This window comes from Rhinopithecus bieti, unplaced genomic scaffold, assembly GCF_001698545.2.
Source record: "Rhinopithecus bieti isolate Rb0 unplaced genomic scaffold, ASM169854v2 scaffold_39586, whole genome shotgun sequence".
Taxonomy (NCBI): domain Eukaryota; kingdom Metazoa; phylum Chordata; class Mammalia; order Primates; family Cercopithecidae; genus Rhinopithecus; species Rhinopithecus bieti.
Genome location: NW_016816842.1, coordinates 1,440,535 through 1,467,636, shown reverse-complemented (window position 1 = coordinate 1,467,636; position 27,102 = coordinate 1,440,535). Strand labels below are relative to the sequence as shown.

The window sequence follows — 27,102 nt, the reverse complement described above, 5'->3', positions numbered from 1 at the left end:
GGCATTTCCTTGCTGCCAGAGCACAGTGGAAACCATGAGGAGGATGGTCCTTATTCCTGAGTTAGGGGTTTTAGTACTCACACAGGACACCGTGGGCTTCCAAGCCAGATTATTTGATGTTTGCTTCTTCAAGGGAGAATTTTTCTTCCTGTCACTTCCAGAGTTCTCATGGTTTTATAAAAGACCTGGAGTAAGGCAGTTGACAACTAGATGCCTGGTCCAAATGGCTAAGATATCCAGCAGACTGTGTGACCTAGAGCAAGTCACTTCCCAGCTCTGAAACTTGCTACCCTCAGTTCTAACAGGAGGAGCTAGCAAGAAGAAGCATGAATGTTTCTTCAAGATCGAGTGTTCTATGCATCTATGAGGCAAGAAAGCATGGTAGTTTTATGCACAGATACTGGAGTCAAACAAACCAAGATTCAAATCCTGATTTTACCCCTTCCTGGTGATTGTAAGTAACTTCTCTGAGGCTCAGTTTTCTTAACAATAGGCCAGGATAATAAATAGCAGCTTCTTATGAGTTTCATGTGAGGAATTAATAAGATAATGTATACAAATGTTAACATAAGATAATGTATACAAATGCCTCATGTGTTCAGTAAGTTAGATTTTACCACTAATATATGAATATGTCTCTCTTTTTTTTGAGACGGAGTCTCGCTCTGTAGCCCAGGCTGGGGTGCAGTGGCCGGATCTCAGCTCACTGCAAGCTCCGCCTCCCGGGTTTACGCCATTCTCCTGCCTCAGCCTCTCGAGTAGCTGGGACTACAGGCGCCCGCCACCACGCCTGGCTAGTTTTTTGTATTTTTTAGTAGAGACGGGGTTTCACCATGTTAGCCAGGATGGTCTCCATCTCCTGACTGCGTGATCCGCCCATCTCGGCCTCCCAAAGTGCTGGGATTACAGGCCTGAGCCACCACGCCCGGCTATATGTCTCATTTTTACCAAAAAAAGTTGCTCCAAATTTCAGTAGTTTGGCTCTCATTGTATATGTGTATTCAGCTGGAGGATTTGAGGTCCTCACGATTTAGAGGGCTAGCCCAGATGTGGCTGCTGGTCTCCTGCTTCCTTACTGAAGTTCATGATTTCTGCTTCTTCCCTGGCTGCGGTGGAGGAGCAGCCACCATCCAGGCTCTTTGACTCCTCAGGGCCTTTGCACAGGCTGTTCCCTCTGTCTGAAGTGTTTTATTTTATTTTATTTTATTTTATTTTTTTGAGATGGAGTTTTGTTCTTGTTGCCCAGGCTGGAGTGCAATGGTGCCATCTCGGCTCACTGCAACCTCTGCCTCCCAGGTTCAAGCGATTCTCCTGCCTCAGCCTACCTAGGGATTACAGGTGCCTGCCACCACACCCAGCTAATTTTGTATTTTTAGTAGAGACAGGGTTTCACCATGTTGCCTAGGCTGGTCTTCAACTCCTGACCTCAAGTGATCTGCCCATCTCAACCTTACCAAGTGCTGGGATTACAGGCATGAGCCACCGTGCCCAGCCTCTAGTATTTTTTTAGTGTTCCCTTAACGAATTATTTCTTGTAGTTTCAGTCTTTCCTCCTCATGTGGGCTGTCCTGAGATGTTCTTAAGACTTATCATAACTTACATTTCTTCTCTTTATCTAGCATTGTCTTGTGTCCACCTCTCCTTCTAGAATGAAACTTTCATGTTTCTGTCTTGTCCACATTTATATATCCCTGGTGCCTAGTACTGGGCCAGCCACAAAGTAAATGCTCAATAAATGTATGTTGGATGAATAAATTAATGATCTAATAGATAATATTGTACATTTATGTGACACTATATTATTTATGAAGCACCTTCATAATGAGGTTCTCCTTTTGAAGCCATATGAATGTAAGACTACAGAAATTGGTCAACCAGACCTGGCTGTAGATACCCTGCAATAGCCATGACAGTTGCCATGTGGGAAAGCACAGGGTCATGGCAATGCATAGGAAGATCCCCTTATCCCGGTGGGGATGGAGCAGGGTGGGGAGGGCATGTATCTGTAAGAGAAGACTTCTTGGAAGAAGAGGCTTGTGAGGCTTGTGAATGTAAAAATGTGAGTAGAAATTATCCAAGCAAAGATGGGGTTGGTGTGGGCAAGCACAAAGACATAGAGGCATGAGAGGGCAAATTGAATATAAAATTGAAACTAATAAATGCATTAAGAGAGGCATGGATAATATGTTATCTGTTTTAGCGAGGAGGAGATTGCTCTGACAGAGGAAGATCAGGCAATAAGATAGAAGAAAGATCAGGAAAGAATAGAAGGTAGCATTTGAATTCAACCCTGTGGTCAGATGATAATGGGCCGTATGCAGGGTGGTTCACTCATGTGGCCAGGAGAGAATCCAGAGAGACATTCTGGGATTTGCTCAGGCAGGGACCTGGAAAGAAGTCCAGGGAGAAGAGATTGAAAGACAAGATGGGAGAAAGTGGCATTTTTCTCCCTAAGGCCAGACTGTAATGTAGGGCAAAGCTTGGCCTGGGGTTGTCATTGACAGGTGCCCAGCCCTGCTGTCTGGGTCCAGAGAGACCTGTGGCTTGAGGCACTGGTACCCTAATTGCCCCCTGCCCCTCAAGTGGAGGTAATTGAGTCTCCTAAAGTGTGAAACAGGGCTGGGATAATAGTAGCAACTAAGACAGAGAAGGCAAATTCAAAGGGCAACAAACTGGTTGTATAAGTTTGTAAATAAGCTGGGAGTGGCTTGAAGAGTGGTTTTAAGCCTTCTCCAAAGATGTGTAAAAACTTTACAAACAACAACAACTGTGCCTAATAAAACCACTTTTGGGGATTGGCTTCAGTAGTGGGTTGCTAAATTGTGATCTCTGCTAGGCTACCATAAGTGAAAATGGTCAGTTGTGACATGCCTATTCATTCATTCCTCACACACCCACCCACCCACAGAGGTCCTCTACACCTGGATCCATCAGATCTGGAGCCAGCCAAGTGGGTCAGGAGATGACTTTGTGTGCATCAGATGTGGGCAGGACCTAACATGCACCTAGAGAGACACCCAGGCCTTGCCAAGAGGTTTGAGATGTGGCTGCCAGGTCAGGTGTATGACAAGAAGCAGAAACCTTGCAGTGATTTCATGGCAACTTAGAGAGGGGAACCAGGGAAAGCAAATCTTCAGCAGGTGTCTGAGCACAGGCAGCAACACTGGGAACGGAAACTGCCAAGCTCTTCAGGGAAAGCCTTATTAGGCCAAGAGGAGGAGCTCAGTGTTTGCAAAAAGAACCAGACATTTACACCAATGGCAGAAATCTTTCCAAGCCTATTCTTGCAATAAATGGCTCCATGCCTGAGGACATGGAGAGAGAAACTAACATTTTCAGCAGGCTTCTGTATGGGGTAGCTGTTGTTCACCTTGCAAATGTTGTTCTGACTTATTTCATTGTTGCTCTGATATATTTGTGTGTTACTTACTGTTTATTAAATGCATATCATAATATCTGATTTAGACAAAGCGAGTTTTTATCATTAAACTCTCAAAAACCACACCTAAGGGTGCCTAACTGTTGTCCTTGGATCACTATGGGGAGAATCCTGAGCTTTATCCCGGACCAGCGTTCATCAGAATATCTGGAAGGCTTCCCCCAAATCAGCATTTTTAAACAAGTGTCCTAGGTGATAAGGAAAGTCACTAAAGTTTGAGAAGCATTGGCATAAAGTGGTGAAAGTGCTTTTCTGAGATAGCACAGGCTTACTGAGTGAAAACAGCCCCAGTGACATTTAATGAACAAAAGAGTAAATGGTCTAGAACTGAGTACAAGAAACAGCTGATCAATCATCCAGTTATTCAGTATACATTTATGACTTCTGGGCCCAAGAGCCCTGGAGTCTATGAAACAGAACACAGCTCAGTTTGAAGGGTTTGTAATTTATCACAAAGGGTGAGAACCTGGCCAAGGGGGCCTCAGGGGACCCATGCCCCAGATGGGAAACTATAGGGCAGGGTGGGCACAGGGGAGACAGGGCAATGACTGCCTTCTCCCTCTCAAGTAGCAGGTGTGGGAACAGGAAGGGGGTCACCCACTGTTCTTTCCCCTCCTGAGGGGATTTAAAAGTCTGCTTTAAAAAATATTTTTAAATAAAAAATAAGTATATAAAAGTCTGCCGCTCCAAACTTCACCCTCCTATGCCCCCATCCTCACCATACACAATGCAAACTTCTGCCCTTGAAAGTTTGATCTGGGCTAATAAATATCTTTTAAGAGGTAAATCACCTAAAGGGAGAAAGCAGGCTACCTGTTAGTTATGTTCCACTGTAAACGGGTCTGCTGAAACTGCTGTCATTTGAACACAGTGAATGAGAGAAGAGGTCTGGGCGTGTGGAGCCTTGGGGAAGAGGGCAGGCTGGGGAGCAGCTGCGGGAGTTGGGTTGGCCAGGGAGCACCATGCAGACTCTGGCCACTGCTGGGGTCAGGGAGACAGAGTCAGGGGGTGGAAGCGCACCACAAGCAGCCTCTGATGTCTGTGGCTCTTCCTGCTAATCATTACAGAGATTAACCAGCAAGACTGCTTCCTTGCTCCAGCATTAATTCTGGCCCCAGCACCTCACTGAAATTTCCCTGACTCATGGGACCGTGGCCTCTTAGTTGCTAAATACAATGGTTCTGCTCTCAGTGAATGACCATTCTCTGCAGCATTTGACACTGTTGTTCCTCCTTGCAATCCTCTCCTCCCTTATTTCTTTGATGTCATTCCTCTCCTGGTTCTCTCTAACCTCTTCATTTTTTCCTCAGGGTCATCTACTTCCTTCTCCCATCTCTTAAACACTGATATTCCTGCCAGTTCTATCCTTGACCCAGAAGATGGTTATTTTCTTCTTCCTCGGTTTTGTTGGGGGATCTCACCCACTTGTGTGCACATCAGCTACCACCCATTTGGGAATCTATTCATTCAGCAAATGTTATTGAACACCTACTATGTGCCAGGCACTGTGTGACTCCTAAATAAACATTTTCACATCTGGTTTCTCTTTTAACTTCTAGACCATATTATCAAATTGCCTTCAGAATTTCATATATGTATGAAATATACAATCGACCCTCTAAATCTGCTGGTTTCACATTGGCAGATTCAACCAACCAAAGTTTGAGACCCCCTGATTCAGAGAGGTGACTGTACATATTTTCCATCAAGGTTGGTTGAGTATATGGAGTGGAACCCACAGATATGGGGGGCCAACTGCATACAATTTATATTTACATTATTATTTATAACTGTAATAAAAATAACTGTCTTAGGCTGTGTTTAATATGAAGGAATTTGGATTCAAATGATTTATTAAGGGCCTGCTATTCAGGAAAAACTTAGAAGAAAGAAGCAGAGTAAGGAAAGGGGAAAAACCAACTAAGGATATGTGAAAACTTCAGGTGAAGTCTAGCTGGAGCCTTCTGGGGAGACTGGGGAGGCGGTGAAAATACATCACACTTCAGAGTTACTCTGCAATGAGGTAAAGGAACTAGGCTCTGACACACCTCCACCAGAGAGGCACTCGCCAGCCCTGGTGTGGGGATATAACTGCCCAGGTTTCTCTTGGAGAAGCATAGCCATCAGCTAAAGCAAGCATTCAGAGATGGTTACAGGCATCAGCTGATAGTTCCAACACTCTTGGAAGTGGAGAACAGTCATAGTAGTTAGTAAAGGGATCCTAGGTGGACACCAGTGACATCTCCTATGGCAGCTTAGACTTACATAGAACAGTCTGTGTCTGGCACCATCCTAAGTGATTTATGTCTATTAACCTTTAAGACAACCCTGTAATTATTATTCATATTTTACATTGTGGGAACTGAGGCACAGAGGGGTTCCACAATAAGTAAATGATGGGGCCAGGATTCAGGCCTAGGAAGCTGGTTCTAGTTTTCATACCCTTAACTGCTGGCTCCCCTTCCTCGTTTACACCAGGCATTGTAGTAGGCACTGAACATTCAACAGTGAAATGAATAAAAACTCCCTGCCCTTACTGAGGTTACTTTCCAGTGAGGAAAGATGGACAGTATTACTGAGGTTACTTTCCAGTGAGGGAAGATGGACAGTAAATAAATAAAACATATTATCCAGATGGTAATAAGTGCTAAGGAGAAAAATAAAGAGAACGGGTATAAGGAGTATTGGGTGACAGTTACAGGTTTAAATAGGGTGGTCCATGGAAGACTTCCATGAAGAGTCATTTTAGCAAGGACCCTTCTTCTACTCTTACACACTCCTTTGGGCTGACCCCAATTTACCCTCCTTCTGCACAGCTGGAGGGTAATCAATCCAAATCACCTGATCACGTTCCTTCTCTGAATCTTACCCTTCAGTAGTTCCTCGTTGCCTTTAGGACAAATCTACTGCTCCAGCCTTGGCATACGAAGTGCATTCTGATTTGAAGCCTACATCCTCTCCAGTCTCTTCTCTTGCAAGGCCTGATTCTAACATTGTGGTCCCTAAGGCAAGAGTACAAATGGAAGCTCACATACCCTTTGAATATTTAAAATTAATGTAGCAAGCTAACAAACTGTTAAATAAAACATATTCTGTCCTTCTACCTTGACAAATATATCTTCACAGCAACCTAGAAGGCCAAATTTAAATTTAGATTTGTTGGACTCCTTTGAGCTCCCAGGCCCAAATGTGGTAGCACAGTAGACCAGCCCCCACTCATGCTCTGCCTGCCTTCTCTCTCCACTCCCCAGCTCAGCCCTACATGGCAGGGGCGCCTCATGCATGCAAGTGAACACCCCAGTTCACACATTTATATTCTAGCCACATCCTTTCAAATAGCAGCCCTTTGTCATCCCTTGGGCCTAGGGGTACACATAATAGTGATGTTACTTGCCCTTGGGAATTGGACCCTGGAAAGAGATACCCATGGGCCCAGGAAGTAGACTAAGGGCCCTTTGGGCAAGAGTGTTAGGGTTTCAGATACTAGGAGCTTGACCTACAAGGGGAATACGGATGTGCAGCACAGACTCTATGTGGGTGAGTCATCTTGGCTCCCGGGGTGGAGGGGTGTGTGCAAAAAGAGGGACAGAGCCCAGAATGGGACTCTCCAAGGCACTCAGAGCTGCACTCTCTTGCGTTCAAAGGCCTGAACCAGAGTTAATTGCTTGAACTTTCGCAATATGCCACGCTCTTTTGCTTCTCTGACTTTGTGGTTTTGCACAGACTGCAGAAGGGAGATCACTCACTTCGACTCCTTGCCCTAATTTATCCCATCTCCTCTGAGTCCCCTAACTTAATCCCCTTATCTCCGGCCCCCGACTCCTGTCCCCAAACAAAAACACCCATACATAGTGTCAGTGTGGTGGGGTAGCGTATGATATAGTGACCTGAGCTTGGGTTTTCTTTTTTGTTGTTGTTTTTTTTTTTGAGTAGAGACAGTTCTACCTCATTGGCCAGGCTGGTCTCGAACTCCTGACCTCAAGTGATCTGCCTGCCTCAGCCTCCCAAAGTGCTAGGATTATATGCATGAGCCACCGTGCCCAGCCTGAGCTTGGGTTTTCAAGTCAACAGTCCTCATTTTGAACTTTTCCTTAGCCACTTACTAGTTATGTGATCTTAGGCAAATTTTTATGCCTCAATTTCATCTCTCACATGGAGATAACCATACCTAGTTTATGAAGTTATTATTAGCATATAATGAAATGATGTATGGCAAATACCGAACTATAGCCCCAGCATAGAATGAGGGCGCAGTAAAATAGTTGTTTCCCCTTTCCCAGCTATGCCCCTTACTTGAAACCAAACACACAAAACACCTTGGAAGATTAGCCTGTTTTTCACAGAAAGATGCCAATTAGATTAGGTCACAGCACTCAGCTCCTGGGCCTCTTTCACCATCTCCTGAGTTATTGAGAACCTCCTATAGAATATTAAGACCTAATTTCTACTCTTATTTGTCAGAAATGATTAGTTAACAGGGCATAACCTGCTACTGACCACCAGCTTTAGATGTAGGGATTATTGACCTCCAGCTCTCGGTAGCAACACAGAATATTTGTTGTTAGGAACAAAGAATTCTCCGGTCAGCATAATTACGGCAACAGAGATGGAGTCTGAGGAGCTGGGAAATAAGGAAGACAATCATCTCTAAGGAAAGGCAAGACCCACAGTTAACGGTGCTGAACCTGACATAGGTGGGCATGCAACAAATATAAGTCAAGCTACACTAAACAATGTTCACTGATAAAACCCCTAAATCCCAATAGAAAGCCTCTAATCCCTAATGGAAAGATGGATAAAAAAGCTGATCAGGTAATTCACAGAAGAAATATTTACAGGCCAAAAAGCAATAACTAGTAATCAAATAAATGCACATTTAAATATAATACAATGTATTCTTAATAAAACAGGCAAAGATTTTAAAAATTCAATGACTAGTGCTGGTGAGGATAGAGTAAGGGGGGTACTGTCATACACTGCTGGCGGACTTGTAAGTTGACATACCTTTCTGTAAAGCAATTAAGAGAATGATCAAATAAGTTATGGTATAGGCATAAGATGGACTATCACTAAGTGCAACAGATTGGAAGAAATTTTAGACGTGAGAAAAAACTGTGTTACAGTGAAAAGTAGAACAGTACATGGTATGAAAACTCTATGCACAGAAAAGGTAGAAAGGATATAGGCCTGGGTGTTATAAAGTCCTACCATTAGCATCTCTTGCATGGATCTTTGACTATAACTTTTGTGTAGTTATCAGGTGTTTCTCTTATAATGGGAAAGAAATTCTGTAATTTGGAAAAAAGTCACATTGCTTTAAGACAAGAGGATAGAGAAAATTATTTATGGAAAATTTGGCCACTCATTGTTTCAATAAGCGTCAGGGAAGAAGAGGCAACTCCTTTCCTTTGGGATGAAGGATTTGGGGAGAACACTCATCCTTTCTCTCATGCTGAAGAGAGTCCCCTCTCCTGGGGAATTTTCTGTGTACCAGGGATGCCTAAGTACGCTACCTTGTGCTTGAGACATGCACACAGTCAAGAGCTGTGGTCTCTTAATGAGGCTGTAACAATCTCATCACTGGTTGAAATTTGAGAATAAAGCCCCCCCAAAAGGTTTTAATTTCTTTTTGTGACCTGAATCCTTCTGTGACCTTACTGCCAGCAGCTGTGAGCAACTGATATGTGGTAGGCACATATGTGGGTCATGTAACATACATAGTGGTTTAAACAACTGCAGTCTGGGAAATGGGAAATTAAGTGAAAGACCATAAGGAAATACTATGCCGGTATTTATATTTTAAAATATGAAGTAATCAATGTCTATTTTGAATTATACAATAAACGGATTGGCTTTAAAAAAATAAGAGAAGACCCCTAACTACTCAAACATAGACTGTCTTCCAAACTGAGATGTTATAACTATTCTGACCTTCATTTTTTTTCATCCTATTCTCAGGAGTTATAGTCAAAGTTCAAGTGTTTAAACTTTGCTACTAACTTATATAACAACATCTTGATTTATTTAGCCTGCTGATGTCTTGGTTTTCAAGATGGTCACTGTCACTTCATCTTGCCTTGATTTCAAGAGTTACTCCTCCCTCATCCTCCCTTAACATCCTGATACATGCATTTTATACTCTGACTCTTACAATGGAAATACATGAAACAACTGGTCTGCATCTTCCGTTGCAGTCAGTTCCACTCTGGGCTCTTTCTGAGTGATCAGCATGACTCAGCGACCTGATTTTTTAAGTTGACATACATTTTAAACCACAAAGCTGGGCGTGGTGGCGCAAGGCTGTAGTCCCAGCTACCTGGAAGACTGAGGCAGAGGGATCATTTGAAGCCAGGAGTTTTGAGACTATAGTGCACTGTGATTGTGCCTGGGAATAGCCACTGCACTCCAGCCAGTGCACATAGCGAGACCCTGACTCTTTTAAAAAAAGTGAAAAATAATAATAAACTATAAGTAGTACATCTTAAATACAATGGTGGTAAAGACATGTTATTAATACTTTGTGTACCATCTCTCATCAACTGGCAGAATCAACCTAGAGCCCTTTTTTGAAAAAGTATTCTTTGGCCCAGTTTGGCCTCAGTGGTAAGATGTACTAGTGTCTGTCACTGATGTAGGCACAGGGCAGAACAACACTCCTGTCAAGGACTTTCCATCTCAGATTTAAGAGGCGACAGGGTCTCTGTCTTTAGAGAACTGGAATATCAATGGGGAAAACATGATTCATTTTAGAAACAAGAAAGGGAGACAAAAAATAAAAATAAAATACAATTGTGAATATCCAAATTGTAAACATCCCAACAAGTGCAGTTGACTACAGGTTGGGTAGCTCCTATCCAAAATGCTTGGGACCAGAAGTGTTTTGGACCTCAGATTTTTTTTTTTTTTTTTGAATGTTTGCATTCTGCTTGCCGGGTGAGTATCCCTAATCTGAAAATCCAAACTCTGAAATGCTGCAGTGATCATTTCCTTTGAGCATCATGTTGACCCTCTTAAAGTTTCAAGTTTTGGAGCACTTCAGATTTTGGATTTTCAGATTAGGGATACTCAGCTTGCAAAAGGAAGGCCTAGTTATTTGCCAAATGCTGGGAGAAGGCAGAATGCCAGGACCATTGGTCAAATGTAGAAAGGATTTTTCTGAGGCATACAGTTTGAGTTGGGTTTGAAGGTGGCCAAGAGACCTGACATGAAGTTGGAAGAGTGATTCTGGTCAAGGGGAGTGCAGGTTTCCGGGTGCTTTTCGACTGTGTACTTCAAAGTCTCAGCTACCCAGAGTGACCATACTGACCTTTGACCTCCCCACAGTGAGGACGTGTGCAAACGTGGCTTCACTGTCATCATCGACATGCGGGGCTCCAAGTGGGACCTCATCAAGCCCCTCCTCAAAACGCTGCAGGAAGCCTTTCCAGCTGAGATCCATGTGGCCCTCATCATTAAACCCGACAACTTCTGGCAGAAACAGAAGACCAACTTTGGCAGCTCTAAATTCATCTTTGAGGTGAGCCAGATTTCTCTCTCTTAGCATCTTCTTTCTCTTCCCCTTCTGCCATCCACACATTCCTCACTTCCTCTTCTCCATCTACCATACAGTATGTGACACCTCAAGGGCTGAGATTTCAGGATTCCTTGACCACCATGGCCTTACCAGTTAGAGTATGGCGAGGAACAAGAAGCTCACAAGATCATCCCCAATGCACACCTTCATTAGACAGTCTTATTTACTGTTGTTGGTTGTGTAATTGGGACAACTATTTCTGGAGGCAACTTTGCAATTTGTATCAAAAACCTTAGGAAGAGTTTATGTCTATTGATGTAGCAATTCTTTTTTTATTGCTGTATCATAGTTGTACATATTTTTGGGTACATGTGACATTTTGATGCCTATATACAACGTGTAATGCTCAAATCAGAGTAAATGGGATATCCATCACCTCAAACATTTATCATTTCTTTGTGCTAGAAACATTACAATTCTTCTCTTCTAGCTTTTGAAATATATCATAAATGATTGTTAACTACAATTCCTCTACTGTGCTATTGAATACTAGAACTTATTCCTTCTATTTAACTGTATTTCTGTATCTAGTAACTAATTTAGGAAAATATTCTTTTATTTATTTATTTTTTTTGAGATAGAGTCTCACTCTGTTATCCAGGCTAGAGTGCAGTGGCATGATCTCAGCTCACTGCAGCCTCTGCCTCCTGGGTTCAAGTGATTCTCCTGCCTCAGCCTCCTGAGTAGCTGAGATTACAGGCACCTGCCACCATGCCTGGCTAAATTTTGTATTTTTAGTAGAGACGGGGTTTCACTATGTTGACCTGGCTGGTCTCGAACTCCTTACCTCAGGTAATCTGCCCACCTCAGCCTCCCAAAGTGCTGGGATTACAGGCATGAGCCACTGTGCCCAGCCTAATTTAAGAAAATATTCTTAATACAAAATTTCAACAAACAAGAAGGTAAAAAGCCAGGTAAAATTGCAAACAAGAAATGTCTACAAGAATGTTCATCACAGCTCATATGTTCCTATACAATAGTATATGTACAGATGTGCATAAATATTTATACATATATAGTACATATACATACACATATATAGGTTGTATCCTTGCTAGCCATTAATGTTGGTGACATTAATACACAAATACTGGCTAGGTGTGGTGATTCATGCCTGTACTGTAATCCCAGCACTTTGGGAGGCTGAGGAGGGCGGATCACTTGATGTCAGGAGTTCGAGACCAGCCTGGCCAACATGGCGAAACCCCGTCTCTACTAAAAATACAAAATTAGGCGGGCGTGGTGGCGTGCACCTGTAATCCAAGCTACTCAAAGAGGCTGAGGCAGGAGAATCGCTTGAACCCGGGAGGCGGAGGTTGCAGTGAGCTGAGATTGCACCATGGCACTCCAGCCTGGGTGACAGAGCGAAACTCCTCAAAAACAAAAACAAAGAAACAAAACAAAACAAACAAAAAACCCAAATACTGTGAAGCCATGAAAAACCATATTTAGTAAAAGTAGTATTAAAATATTTATTGTTTTGTAAAATGCAGGTGATAAAACAATATGGATAGTACAATCTGAGATTTGTTTTTAAAGTGTATGTATGGAAAAGAAAACTGAGATTGAAGATATTAGTGATGGTTTATTCTAGGTGACTGGACAATGGGTGGTTTTTATTTACTTCATATATTTTTATTTTTTCAAGGATGATGTATTACTTTCATAATCAAGGAAAACATGTTTTCAAACTAAATTTTCTAGAGGGTATATGTTTCCCCTGAGAATTTTAAATGACAATACATCAGATTAAATCAATGATTTAAGTGTCTGTGTTCCAGCCAAATTTGAACTGTTCCCTTCCTCGGAATTCTAGTCCTCATTTGCAAGGGGATGAGCTTTTAAATGTGTGTGTGTTGAAAATGCAGAGCTGCTTTTAATCTTTCAGCAGCTTTCCATTCCAGACTTTTGTGCCCTGGGGGCCAGGAGCGCCTGTGTGTGGTGTCAAATAGGCTGTGATTTGAGCACAATGACCTGACCCTTGATGCAGGCGATTCTCACTCTGTGTAAACAATACAAGAAATTTGGCTTGGTATAAAAACAGTGACCTATTATAGTCTCCCAGCACCCCTCGGGAACAGTAGGAGTCCTGTAGGGAAATGCTTTTTATATTTTGGCTTGTTTATACAGAAGTGGTGACAACAAGCCTATAAATGTATAAGCTGAAGAGACTGAAAAGAATCTTTTCAGTAAGTCTTGATACTTATGCTTCAGCATTGCTGGCCTGCATGTCCCATCTCTCTGCACCTCTTTCACTCTAAGCTGAGGAGGCTTGTCTCTGTCTCCTAAATAAGAGGTATAGGAGAGATAGCTGGGGGCCTCCCAATCAAAGGAATATTTATAAGGCAGTATCTTAAAAACAGTGAATTTAATACTTAGTGCAGAGTGGGGTGACAAGTGATACAGAGATGAGAGTATAAGCTTGTTCAACAACAGATACTTATACCTAATTGGTAAGTATAATTATGGAGGACTTCCCGGAAGTGGTAAACTTTGAGCCAAATTTGAAGGAGAAGGTACTTTGGAATAGGGTTTTTCAAGTTTAATGCACACAAATCTCCTGGGGATTTTGAAAGTGCAGATTCTGCTTCAGTAGGTCTGGGGTAAGGCCTAAGATTCTGCATTTGTGACAAGCTCCTATGTGATGCCAATACTGCTGGCCTGAGAGCTATGCTTTGAGTAGCAAGGATGGAGATTAGCAGGAATTTGCAACTCTAGTTGCACATTAGAATCACCTGAGGGACTCTTAAACCTACTCATGTCCAAGCTCCCATTTAGCCAATTAAATCAGAATTTCTAGGGATGAAGTTTGAGCATTGGTGTTCTTGCACACTCCCCAAAGGATTCTAATGAGCAGTCAAGTTTGACAACCATTGTTCCAGACCAGCCCTCCTGCCTGTGGCAACTCCTTCCTTCCTCTTAGGAGAGGGGTGGAAAGAGAAGGAACAAAGAGGGAATTCTCAGAGAGTAGCAAGACACAGAGATCAATTGCTTTTCAGGTTTTGAGTAGTGATGCAGCCTTCAGGTCATCAGAGTGAGCACTAACAGGGATTGAGCATGTCCTCTATGCTATGCACCCCATGTGCTTTACACACATTGATACATTTAATCTCTGCAAGCCCCTTAAGAAAGGAATTATTATCTCCATTATTCAGAGGAGGAGACTGAGGCTCTGAGACCTTAATAGCTTGCCCTGGGTCACACAGTTAGTAAACGTAGGGCTGGGACCCAAACCCAGATATTAATTTGCTCGCCTCTCATTCTTCATGAGAAAGAAGAGAAGCCTAAAGCCCTATCGGATGGAAAAGATGTTTACTAATAAACTAGGGTGGTTGCCTGCATCACCGTTTGCTGGAGACACTTTGCTTCCTGGAGACAAACATTCTCCATTCTGCTCTCTAGGAGCTTGTAGGGGCCTCACAGAGAAAACCAAGGGCCCAGACTCCCCTGTTGCCCATCCCTAGTTCTGTTCACCATACCACAGAAGAGCTAACAGGGAGAGCCTCGGAAAAGATAAGACTATGAAATCTTTGCAGCCCAAGCACTGGCCCACGTTGCTTAATCCAACTATGATGATACCCTGGGTCCACAGGCCTTGGTTTTAAAGCTGTAGAAAACTGTCCCCCAGAAACTTAGGTCAGTTTTTCTTCCAGCTTCTGCTTCTAGCATCTGAAACCCTATTGAAGTGAACTTGGGGTCAGGAGGAGGGAAAATGAGGAGAGCAGGGACACAAAGGCAGTTCTTCTGGGGTGGTAAATGGGGGGCAGTTGGAGAGGCTTGCTAAAGCAGTCAGCAGTCTGTAGAAACTGCTGATCCCAGCTGATCTGTGACTCCTGACCAGTGAGTCCCATGGCTCCCTATCACCCTTTCTGAGGCAGGCTGTGGTCATTATTATGTGGAGTTACCTTGTCCTTTTCCCTCATCCTATTTCTGCCCTGTTCTCCCCCCAGCATCACTACTGAGTATCCTTGTCTGTGTCTGCCCCTTCCAGACGAGCATGGTATCTGTGGAGGGCCTCACGAAACTGGTGGACCCCTCCCAGCTGACAGAGGAGTTTGACGGCTCCCTGGACTACAACCACGAGGAGTGGATCGAACTGCGGCTCTCCCTGGAGGAGTTCTTCAACAGCGCCGTGCACCTGCTCTCACGCCTCGAGGACCTCCAGGAGATGCTAGCCCGGAAGGAGTTTCCCGTGGATGTGGAGGGCTCTCGGCGGCTTATTGATGAGCATACACAGCTCAAGAAAAAGGTGCTGAAGGCCCCTGTGGAGGAGCTGGACCGAGAGGGGCAGCGGCTGCTGCAGTGCATCCGCTGCAGCGACGGCTTCTCAGGACGCAACTGCATCCCGGGCAGTGCTGACTTCCAGAGCCTGGTGCCCAAGATCACCAGCCTCCTGGACAAACTGCACTCCACCCGGCAGCACCTGCACCAGATGTGGCACGTGCGCAAGCTCAAGCTGGACCAGTGCTTTCAACTGCGGCTCTTTGAGCAGGATGCTGAGAAGGTAGGAAGGGAACAGGCCAAACCTGAGCTGGGATGGGGGTGAGGGAGCAGAGGTTGCTCATCCAGCTTTCTGATTAATGATAGTACTTTTCTGGAAAGCTTTAAAACAGTGTGCCTACTAGTTTTAGCTAGTGTAATTTTTTTTTAAGCTCACCCTTATATAGTATTTATTATGTGCCCAGTATTGTTCTAAGCACTGTGTGTAAATTTACTCATTTTAATCCTTTCAAGAGTCCTAAGAGATAGGCATACTATTATAATCACATTTTATAGATGAAGAAACTGACAGGATAAAGAATTCACCAAGCTGGGAAGTGCAGTCTGGCTCCAGGGTCCATGCTTTTACCTACTGTTAGAAGCTGCCCCGAGTACCTGTAATGAGTTGCTCAAGCCAGCTAAGGAACAAAAACAGTACTGTTAACAGCCTCTATAATATTAACTAGTGATTATGGCCCTGCAATGTATTTTACCATTGACAAACCACTTTTCACACAGTCTTATTTAATCTGCTTAATCCTTTGATCCTTACGGACTGAGTGGTGGCATCTCTCTTGACATGCAGGGAAATGGATGTTCTTTGATCTTGGGTCTACAGTGACAGAGCTGACATCTGAATCTAGCATTTTTCTGTTTCTAAGTCCAGGGCTCTTCCTGCCATACCCACTTGTTTCCAGAGGTTTCTCTTTAGCTGCTAAGCACTTTCTTGAGTAAGACACCATTTTCTCCAGCAGTGAATTTTCAAAGCTTTCCCCTTATCAGGGGAAAGTAAGATAAGAGAATGTAAAAAAGGAAAATTGCATATAGTGCCTCTTTGCTGAGGATCCAAGGGTATCTTCCCTAGATTCTCTTCAAGCTAAAGAGAAGAAAGAAGACTTTACTATTATATGTGCTTTAAGAAGAAGACAGTAGGCTCTCCTCCTGTCAGTTTTCTGGATGTACTTATATTTAAATGGACAGTACTGTTCTTAGGGATGCCATGACATCTCTCGGTAACCTGTGAATTTTACAATGTCTGATGTGATGGTTTTCTGTCTTTTAAGAGCTCATATTGAGAAATGTCTCTAGGTATTTTTAAATGATGAAATCGAGATCTTAAAGTCTCTGTATAAGTGTGATCCCAATTTATGTACTAAATATAACTGCAAGAAAATTTACCAGAATGTTAATAGTTTTGCTTCCTTGGGGCAGGCTTATGGTTAATTTCTCTGTATAATTTTATAAGGCTTTCTAATTTTTTATAACATATAGTAAAAAAAGAAATAGTATATGCCTTTTTTTTAATGCGTATCACTTTTTATAGCATATCCCTTTTTATATACCTTTTGAATATGATTTAAGCAAGTTTTGGGAACTTCTGACCTTTCTTGGGGCTCTTTGCCCAGTGGCCTGGCAGCCTGAGTCTGACCCTGGCCTGGGCTGCTCTGGGAAGGGCAGCTTAGATCTCAGAATTCCTGCATTGCTCACCGAGTGATGAGATGCCAGGGCAGGAGCCAGCTGTTCTGTGAAGCCAGAATCAGGTACTTTGGCTCTATTGCCAGTTTTGGAAAGATCTGGAACATCTCTTTTTTCTTGAGGCCTGTTTTGCTCTGGGGCAGGGAATCTGCTTTGCAGCCTGGCCTGGGTGCCTGTTTCAGTGAGCAAGGGACAGAAAGGGAGGTGGAGGACTTAGGTCTGCCTAGGCATGTTTTAGAGTTTGGGGCACTTCATGGTATCCCTGAGGCTCAAGGACATGGGAAGCCTGCATAGGGCACAGCTAGTGCCTGTCTGAAAAACCAAGCAAATAGCATACCATAGCTCCAGAAGTTCCCAGGTCAAGGACGCTGCCCTTCTAGGGCCTGCCACGTTCCATTCAACAGGGCAGTAATTGCTGTTACATATAGATTCTCTCAATCCATGCTCCTAAGAATTGTATAGTATATGATAATTACTATTTTACAATTGAAGAAATGGAAACTTGGAGAGGTGAAGTGGCTGGCCCGAGGTCATACTGTTGGTTAGCCAGGGCCACTGTCTGAGTCTGTCTCCAAAGCCCATCCAAGCTCTTACCCAATAACCCTGTTGTCCCTCTGCTCCCAGAACCTACTTCCTGCTACCACTGAACACCACCTGTTAGCCCCTAAGTCTCCTGGTGCATGCCTGATGGCCCTAGAGAAAAATCCCAAATCCTACCTTTTAATGCTCATTCCATAGCAGGGGCTCTTTCTGTGCCATGGACTCTTTTGGTCTGGTGAAGCATATGGACCCCTTCTCAGAATAACATTTGTAAATGTACAAAAAATATACATAGGCTTGGAAAGCAATTACTTAAACACGGTTATTTGCAGGAACAGAAAACCAAATACCACACGTTCTCACTTATAAGTGGGAGGTAATCATTGGATACTCATGGACTTAAAGACGGCAACATAGAAACTGGGGACTCCTAGAGGCGGTAAGGAGAGAGGGGCCTAAGGGTTGAAAAACTAACTATTGGGTACCATACCCGTACCTGGGTGATAGGATTATACCCAGATAATAAACCTGCACAAAATATCCCCTGAATCTAAATTACATGTTAAAAATAAAATAAAGAAATAGTTATTACATTTTAAAAATAGCAGCATTATATGTACTTTTTAATTAACATGCTAATAAGATCTACTTGAAGTCTAATTTAACTATTATAATCCTGAAGTAGTGATGAACATTAATAAATGATGTTTCAGGACAACAACCCTGATGTGATATGAAAATGTGTGTGTTTCTATTATGGTCAAAGACCCCAGCATTGCTAACACTAAGGCAGTTTGTTGACTATGTTCATAATGGAAGAGAATGCTATATTTCAGTAGAAGTTAGTGAAAATAAAGATATGAATTTTTTCCTATCCAAGTATATGATCCCTGAATTCTATCCATGAACCCAAGGTTTAGAATGCCTGTTGTGTGATGTGCTCATACCTTAAAAAGGAGTGTGGGGGAGTGTGCGAATGTGCACGTGTGTATGTTCATGCATGTGCATGTGAGTAGAGGGGTAAGGAGAAAGGCAGAGAATATTCAAAACAAGGGAACAAAAAGGAGGATGGGACGAGGGCAGCCCAGGAATATTTTGAGGTTGAGTCAGTGGTGAAAATGCCACTCAAGCTTGACCCAGCTGCCACTGAAAATGTGCTGAGTGCTGGACAGGGTAGAAAAACAGTCCTTTTAAGTTGCTTTAAGATTAATTTAAAATATCTGCTCAGAGCTGAGTGCCTCAGCCTTTGACTTATTTGGTGACTTTGGAAGGGGGTGAAGAGGGCAATGGTTTGGAATAAGGGCTGTGAGTGTGGATCCACATCTAAACAAGGGCTTGAGGAAATAGTTACCGTCTGAGCCAAGTCTTAGTCTTCCTTCTGGTGGGAGGCTGGTTGGCGGAGGCCTCTAATTCCAGATCTGGGAAGCTCTTGGCAATCAGAGGAGTCTGGTGATAGCTCAGCCTCTATTTTTGTAAAAGAGGTGGGCGCAGTCTCGCCCCTGGCCTTGCAGGGTGACAGCTTGTTCCCAAGGGCTTGAAAATGGGTTGGTGTTCCCCATTTACCAGATGGCCTTGGGGAGTGAAGCTGCCTCTCACTTCTTCCCCTGACACCTGTGGTGACCCCCCCACATTCCCCATCTTGGAGGTGCTGGGGAGTAGACCATGCTCTCTCCCAATTAAGCCTCTAGGGAGTAGGGCCTCTGTTCCACAGATAATTCATAAAGCAAGTCACTCATTCATTTAATAATCAATGTTGAACAGCTGTCATGAGCCCCCAAAAGGGGGGGGTGGCCAGAAGTTCTGTCTGGAGCAGTTCACCATCTAATTAAGAAAGTGAGCACATAAGCTCCTGTGTATTCACTTTTTTTTTTATTTTTAAAAGCAGGTTTATTGAGGTATAATTGATAAATAATAAGTGGCACATATTTAACATATATGATCTGCTAAGTTTGGACATGCATATACACCTGTAAAACCATCAAGGTAATAGACATAGCCATGCCTCCAAAAGTTTTTTTGTTTCCCTTTGCATAAACTCTTACTTATTAAATGCTTTCTGTGCACCCTGTACTGTCCTAAGCACAGCCTCTGTGCTTGGAGAATTTTCAGAGAGGGAACACTGCAGCTCAGGAATGACAGGAAAGTCTTAATGAGCAATCTGTGGAAGCACAGAGTAATTCAGAGATGATTCAAACAATGCATGATGTTAGATGAACCACTGCAGTCTCAGCCGGGTGCCCTCTGGTCTATAACTAATGGGCCTGTCCTCCACTGTATTCACAGAACACAAGCCAGGTCACCCCTCATTGGCCTGGTGCAGATTAAGGCTCTCTATGCAGCCCTGTTTCACATCCGGCCACCCCTCCAGTTGCAATAGACCCTGTGTGATGAAGGTGTCTGCCCTGCAAACACAACCTATTACTGAAGAGAAGGAATGGGCCTCTTCCCCACTGGGGGCCATATGTGGTCTTAAAGGTCATTAAGTAGACTCATTGTAGATGTGCCTTTGGCAAATGGAAGGGTGAGTGCTACTCAGTGGAGAATCCTCCCCATACACACCCCTTACTGGGTGCCTAGGACACATCTTATAATGGTAAAACTAGAAGCAACCGTGAAGTCCACATGTCTACCTCCTACACACTGTAGAAATCCCAGCCTTGCCATCTGATGACAGTCATTATGACCTTGCGATGTCAGTGTGCTGATGCCAATGATAAGTATCAGAAAATACTGAAACTCCCATCTGCCTTCTGGTCTAGGGAAGGCCCTCAGTCTTCCAGTCTTTTCAGAGAAGGAGCAGTGCTTCGAAGAGCGCTGGTGCATAACTAGACTTAACGGATTGAGAAATCTTTATCTACTTCATTTCTGAATAAAGGAAGCTCTACTGATGTCTACCCAGGAGGCTCATTTTTTAGTCTTGCCCAAAGCTATCCTGGAAAGGAGAAGATATTCGCACTTTGGGAGAATCCCCAAAAGAGTGAACAAAGCTGGCTAATGGGGCTTCTCATATTGGAATCATGCCTATTATTGGTTTATGCAGCACATTGTATTTATTTCATGTGTAAATGCATGGTTGGGAAACACCCAAGACAAGATCCTTATCACCCTGCTTGAGAGGATATTTTGGTGCCCACCTCCCCCATGACCAAGACATCTAGCCCAAATGAGAATCTCTCATTTTTTTTTAGGTGTTCAGCGGAGACTGTGGCCTCTGTGGCTGTCTGGCCCTGCCTTTACCACTATGGGAAAGCTCACCTTGGAAAACCTAATTTTTAAATGCCGTCCTGCAGTATTCATTTTTGTATGGCAAAATTCTATTCACATCCATGGGTGCCAATGCTGAAATGGAGCTGTGGTGGGTGGGGTTAGGATTGTCCTGGGGTGACACTTACCAATTGTGAGACATTAGGCACATCTTTAACTTCTCACCCCTAATTATGTTACCAACAAAACAAAGATAAAGAATTTGTGCTACTTCTACTTCAGCATCTTTTGACTTTTCTTCTACTTCCACACTGCACTGTTCTCATGCACAATACTCTCTCTTCATGAAGACATCTTTCAACAGGAGAAGTGGGGTGGCCACGGTGATGGTGGTGGTAGCTTTGGAGGTGGTGATCATTTGAGAATAAACTTCTGAGGAGATGTACCAGAATCTGCAGAGTGGTTTGATAAAGCCCCACCCCACCCCAATCCATTCCTCTTCTTTCCTCTTTGAGACTTGCTGCACTAAATAAATATCTAAGCCCTTTTACAACTTAACAATTGTATAATACGTTTTGCTTTTTTGTTCTTCCCTACATATTTATAGTGGGTTCTTGTCTTTTCAGGATTGTTGCCTTGGGTAATTATGAAAAATAAGAAACCTCTCAGCAAATAAAACCCTACTCCCTTGAGGTTTTGTTTGTTTGTTTATTTATTTGTTTGCTTAAAAAAAAAAGACAAACTTCTTCGCAGGGTTGTTTTGAGAACTGAGTGGGGTGCTGTATGTAGCAGTGCCTGGCATGGTGCCTGGCCCAGCATAACTATTCCAGGAACATTGGCTTCCCTTCCTTCTCCCTGCCCTATTTCAGTTATGATTTACTCTTCAGTCATGGGTGCCTGCTGAGACCATGAAGAGTGTCACTGATGCTCTTTTCCAAATGAACCTGCTCTAAATCATTTTCAGTTATCCTTAATGGAACAAAATTCAGAATTGATTTTTGAGAGAAGTTGGAAATGGTATAGATTCATGGGGGCCCTGCAGGTCACCAGGCTATGCAGTGCCCCTGGGCAGGGCACAAAAGAGGAGCACATAGGTCAGATTGGGGTTACATCTGAGGAGTCAGGGCGGGGAGATCCTCCACAGGGAAAGGCCTCTGGAAAAACAAGGTCTGTCCTTGAAGCAGCCCCAGAGGAAGTGGTTCTTCCTGGTGTCCCATGAGAGGTGAGCCCCCATCCCTATGCACCCTCTACATCTGAGACACTTGTCACCTTCTGCTTTGCAGTATAGCTAAGAGCATATTTGTCTTATTCTCTTGCAAACTTGGGGCCAGAAATACTTCCTATGGCAATGTTTATGCATTTTAATATTCTTGGAAGTCTGTGCAAACAAAATAATGTTGCTTTTATGTTAATCACCGTGAGAAAATCTACACTAGGCACCACTGGGCATCGTGGTAGGCAGCAGACCACTGTGCTAAGGGTGATGTGCTTATTGTGTTTTGAGGTTGGTATGTCCTGTTGGCCACATTAGCATTGCAGGACATCCCCAGGATGCCCCGTCACTGGGCAAAGTATCCCCTGCTATTTCCTGTCCTCTTCCTCCAAGGTATAAACAGTTCTGGTCACTCCCTAGAGCCCAAAACAGGACCCAAAGTCTTATCCTGCCTGGGGTGACCAGAACCAGTGGGGCTGTTGTAGAGAAATCCTGCTGCTTCTACTTCCCTGGTGGGCCCTGGCCCACAGTGTCTTCTCTTCCCCACACCTCCAATATCCCCATTCCCCATGAGGCAGCAGCAAAATGATTCCACTGTCATTTGTCAAAGTGAAGTGCCTTTGCAGTAATTACAATATGTAATTCTTTTGGGAATGTTCAAAGTATTCTCACACCCATGACCTTAGAGATTTTCTGGCCCAGCCCTTCCTTTTACATAATAATCTTTGACCCAGAGCAGAGACCCACCCAAAATCATCCAGTCTGTGGTTCGTCATCTGAGCCTCCCATGTACTGTATGTGGTAGGCCAGGTGTGCACGTAAGGGGCATCATTTCACAGATGGAAAAGCTGAGACTTGGTGTGCTTGAGTGGTTTGCTTGGGATAGAGTCCTCTGCTTTGAAGCTGGTGCTCCTCCCTCTTCTCCCAACACACACACCCACACACACACACCCACACACACACACGTGCGTGCATGCAAACACATGTGTGCACGTGCACACACACACACACACTCTCTACACCCTCTCTTTGGAGGCTCCTTGCCGTTCAGGACAGGTGGTGGCATGTGCCAGCAACCTAGGTGGTGGCTAAAGGGACTGGGGACTAGGAGGATAAGGGTCACTTGACATGTGTCCTCACCAGTGCTGTGGTGAAGGAACAAGCACTTGACAGGCCTCCAGAGGGGCGTGTCATGTCTCTGTGTTGTTCAATTGCCTGAGCCCTTCATGTTGGGAGGGAGGCTTCAAAGAGCTGTGACCTTCGGGGTGGCCGGAAGGGCAAGGCCTTTACTGGGTGGTTGTAATTTCCTGCTTTTTTTGGAGAAAGGCTCCGGTGCCCTCTTGTTCCTGCTCTCCCCCTTCGTACTGAGACCTTAACCACCAAACCCCTCCACCTCCTGTTGACTGGGCTCAGGGCAAGGAAGTGTGTCTGTGTCCCGCCCCCTGACACAGAACACAGTGTCCTGTATTATTTCCAGCCTGCTGGTCCTGGGAATTCCGACTTACTTTTTCTCATTTCCTCCCCTTGAACATTAGAAACATTAGATTCCAAAAATAATCTAAGTCATAGTGTTCTACAGGCTGCATGTGTGTGTTTTCTCCCAAAGCTGTTTTTCTCCCTCTTAAATTCTTTCTCTCTCTCCTCTCTTCCTTCTCCTGCATTTTCAGCCCCATTTGTGTCCTGAGATTAGCAGGCCTGCAGGAGGAGTGTGGGTGTGGAGAACAGAATGGAGGAAGGATGGGGAAGAATGCTCAGGCATGAGGCTTGGCTTGCTTCCACAGTGCTCTCAAGAGGGTGGAAGGTGCCAAGACCTGAACTGCTGTGTGTAGAGTCTGCCTATGCAGCCCCTGCTTATGAATGGACCCCATAGAACTGTGGACCCCATAGTGACTCTTTGGAACTGAGAACTGAGACACTGTGTTAACAGTACTTTCCAGAATCTGGGTTGTCACACTGACTCTGTCTGCAGCAATTGAGGTGAGCTGTGAAAAGAAGGTCTGATCAGAGATGAAGTGTGTGTGTGTGTGTGTGTGTGTGTATGTGTGTGTGTGTGTGGTGCAGGGCAGTAACTGAGAAAGGTTCATTGACTCATTCATCAACAGATATTAGTGTCTACTGTGTGCCAGGCCTTCTGCTGGGACTATGTCTCTCTACTTTTACCCTGGCGCTTAGATGGAGGATAGTCTAAGGCAGTGCAGAGAAAATCAGGATTAGTACTAATGTAATTCTTGATACATTGTAAGGAAAAGATGGTTTAGAGAGTCACCACCCCAGTGGCTAGAACCTGGGTGAGTTAAGATATCAAGGTCTCTATTGGTTTCTGGGTGAGGGTAGGGCTGGTGGAGGTGGGGTGGGTGTCTTAGTATGTATGGGAGAAAAAGCATGGAGGTGGTCCAAGCAAAAAGGAAACATGTCAGCTCTGCCGCAGTAGGGGAAGCGGGAAAGGTTTTGGTACCCTGTTTGAAGAATTAAGGACATTTCAGGTGTACTTTACAAAGTTAAACAAATTGAGTCTCTGTTTGGGGTGGGAAGCTTTTCCAAGGTTTCTTTCCAGGCATTTTACTTTGAAGAACCTGCTTTCCTTTCTTTTTTCTACCTTCTACCCTTCTCCCCTGTTCCCCTTCTGCTCCCTTTCCCACTTGTGACCTTCCTGGTCCTTGCCCTGGCATCTCCTTCGGCTTGTCCTTACCTTTCGTGCACCTGTTCTCTCTGAACGTGTTGCATGGCCTTCCTTTTCCATTCCTGCTTCCTTCCTTGGTCAGAGTTAAGGAAGAGTCCCATGCAGAGTTCAGGCCTCCTGTGGGGGACGGAGAGAGCACTGGCTTTGGAACTGGAGAGACCTGGGTTTGAATCCCTGCTGGGCCACTTGTAGCTGAGTGACTGTGTTCAGTTCACCTCCTCTGAACACTGGTTTCTTTATCTCTGAAATATAGATTTTAATATATGCCTTAGGATTATTGTATGAGTTAAAGAAAATATACATAAATCTTCCAGTGTGGCTGGAGCCTTGAAGACACTCAGCACATGGAACAAATGGCAGATTTGTGGAGACAGACTTGTGCTGGCCTGCGTAAATGAGTGGAATCAGCAGTAGACAGTTGCCTGGGGAGGCTCTCTTGTGAGGCATGTGTGGGGAATACAGTCCTATCCACAACAAAGATGCCAGAGTAGACAGTAAGCAGCCTGTGGCAGCAGAGCATGGAGGTGAGGTAGAACCTGGTGGCTGGACAAACCAAGAAGGGATCTTGAGGAGGAACTCATCAGTGGGTATTAGACACAAGGTCAGCTGCTAGCAGGGAGAAAAGGAAATGGAAGCTGTAACCAGGCTGGCAGGATCTTAGAGAACACTTGCTGAAGATAAGCCAATCACTATGCTGCGCACTGTGCCAGGGATGGGCATTTAGAAGATGAGCTGCATTCAGGGCTTGCCATGTTGGAGCAGAGGACACCAGCAAACAAATAGCCATTGCACATGTAAGTTCACAACCGTGTCTATCAGTGCTGTGGGAGCATAGAGGGAGAAATGTTCAGCCAGGTTTGGGATGCAGGGAGATGGAAGAGTGTGAGCAAAGGCACAGCAGCCTCAAAAGGCAGGCTGGATCCTGGGAATGTCTGCAGTCGGGTGTGGCTGGAGCACAGGCTCTACAGGGAGGAGTGCAGGAGGTCCGTGTTCACGCCATGTGGGTTACCAGGATTCAGAAGCACAACAGAGAGTCAGAAGTCCGTGGAATAACCAGTGGACCACGAGGAAAACTGGATTCTAGCAAATGGTTCAGGTCTTGCCAGGAGCATCTGAGAATCCTAGAGTCTTTGATTCAGGTCCAGTCCTTTACCCAGGGCAGAACTCCCTTCCAGATGTGCATTTTTCCAGATTCTTCTGAGCATTTCTAGGGCTGAGGAAGCCACAGCTTTGTGAGGCAGCCTGTTCCACTGTTCTGTAGCCCCAGTTGTTAGAAAGTCCTCCTTCCAGCAGGCCAGAATCTACCCTCCTGTAGTTCCACCCTGTAGTCCCAGCTCTGTCTCCCAGGGTCACTGGGGAACTACTCTCTTCCTTCCCCTACAGGGCAGCTCTCCCACAGCTTGGGGACAGTGCTTGGGGACCTTCCTCATCTTTTCTTCACCAGATAAAGTTCTGTGAGTTCTTTCAGCCTATTTTCATTTGACATGGGCTCTAAACTCTTTAATGCAGCTTTCCTGGGACCAGTTTTTCAAATGTGTGAGGGGACACAGGAGGAGTCTGAGGCTTTTGGTCCCACTTGCACAGGTGAGAATGAGATTTTGTATGCATAGGTGCACTAGTTTTTGTAGCCCAAGTTAGTTGATCTGAAACCCCAAGAGTTTGCCCACCCCAGAGAATGATGTTCTGTCACTCGAATAGAGAGAGACACTATCTCATATGTAAATACAGGAGGATGTCTTCTCACATGTGAGCACAGAGAGATTTTTCTAGTATGGAACTGTTGAGTTAAAGGATTCTGGTGCCAAGGTCAGTAGTAGTTACTGTTTCTCAGGGAAAAACCCAACTCAAGGGTATCTACTATTAACCCCGTTCCTGTATCCCATGGCTCTTCCTGAGGTCATTCCCAAGGAGAGCTAAAGCCTAATAGTCTTACCTTGTAAAGAGTCGGAAACCTGTGGTAAAACCAACATGGCACATGTATCAAACCTGCACGTTGTGCACATGTACCCTAGAACTTAAAGTATAGTAAAAAAAAGAAAAAAAACCACACACACAAAGGAGTATTAATCTCTTGGAGGAAATCTACCACTAGCTGGAATCCCAGAAGGGTTCTTCCCCCAGCCCCTTTGAAATCGCACTGTCTTGGTTTGCTCACCTCCAGCCTCTCCTTAGTAAGCTTTCTCTAGCATAAGAATGTCCTGCTATAGGAACAACTGCTGCTGTGGTGAGAAGATATACTCTGTAACATATGCTTTCTGGTGGAGAGATAAAAGAGGGTTTGGTTTCCTCCATCCTCTTTAGAGATTGGGTTGACCAGCTTGTCCCAGATTTCCCTGGGGAGATGACCTTGTCATGAGGTGGCAAGAGGGGGTACAAATACAAGGGCCCTAGAATGGAGAGTGAGACTGGACTTGGACATTCAGCTCCCATCCCTCAGGGTACTCTCTTCTGCGCTTTGCACATTCCCACCTTTTCATGCCTTTGTTCATGCCAACACT

At 44.3% G+C, this 27,102-nt stretch overlaps 1 protein-coding gene across 12 annotated transcripts in view; it reads left to right on the top strand.

Moving 5' to 3' along the window:
• The window catches only part of KALRN (kalirin RhoGEF kinase), a 684,488-nt gene that overhangs the window by 220,588 nt on the left and 436,798 nt on the right, over positions 1 to 27,102 (top strand). For all 12 annotated transcript variants that reach the window (XM_017855309.1, XM_017855307.1, XM_017855308.1 and 9 more), the window contains exons 4-5: positions 10,763 to 10,955; positions 15,004 to 15,516. In XM_017855309.1, coding sequence (XP_017710798.1) covers positions 10,763 to 10,955; positions 15,004 to 15,516 — 706 coding nt within the window. The remainder of the gene's footprint in view (positions 1 to 10,762; positions 10,956 to 15,003; positions 15,517 to 27,102) is intronic.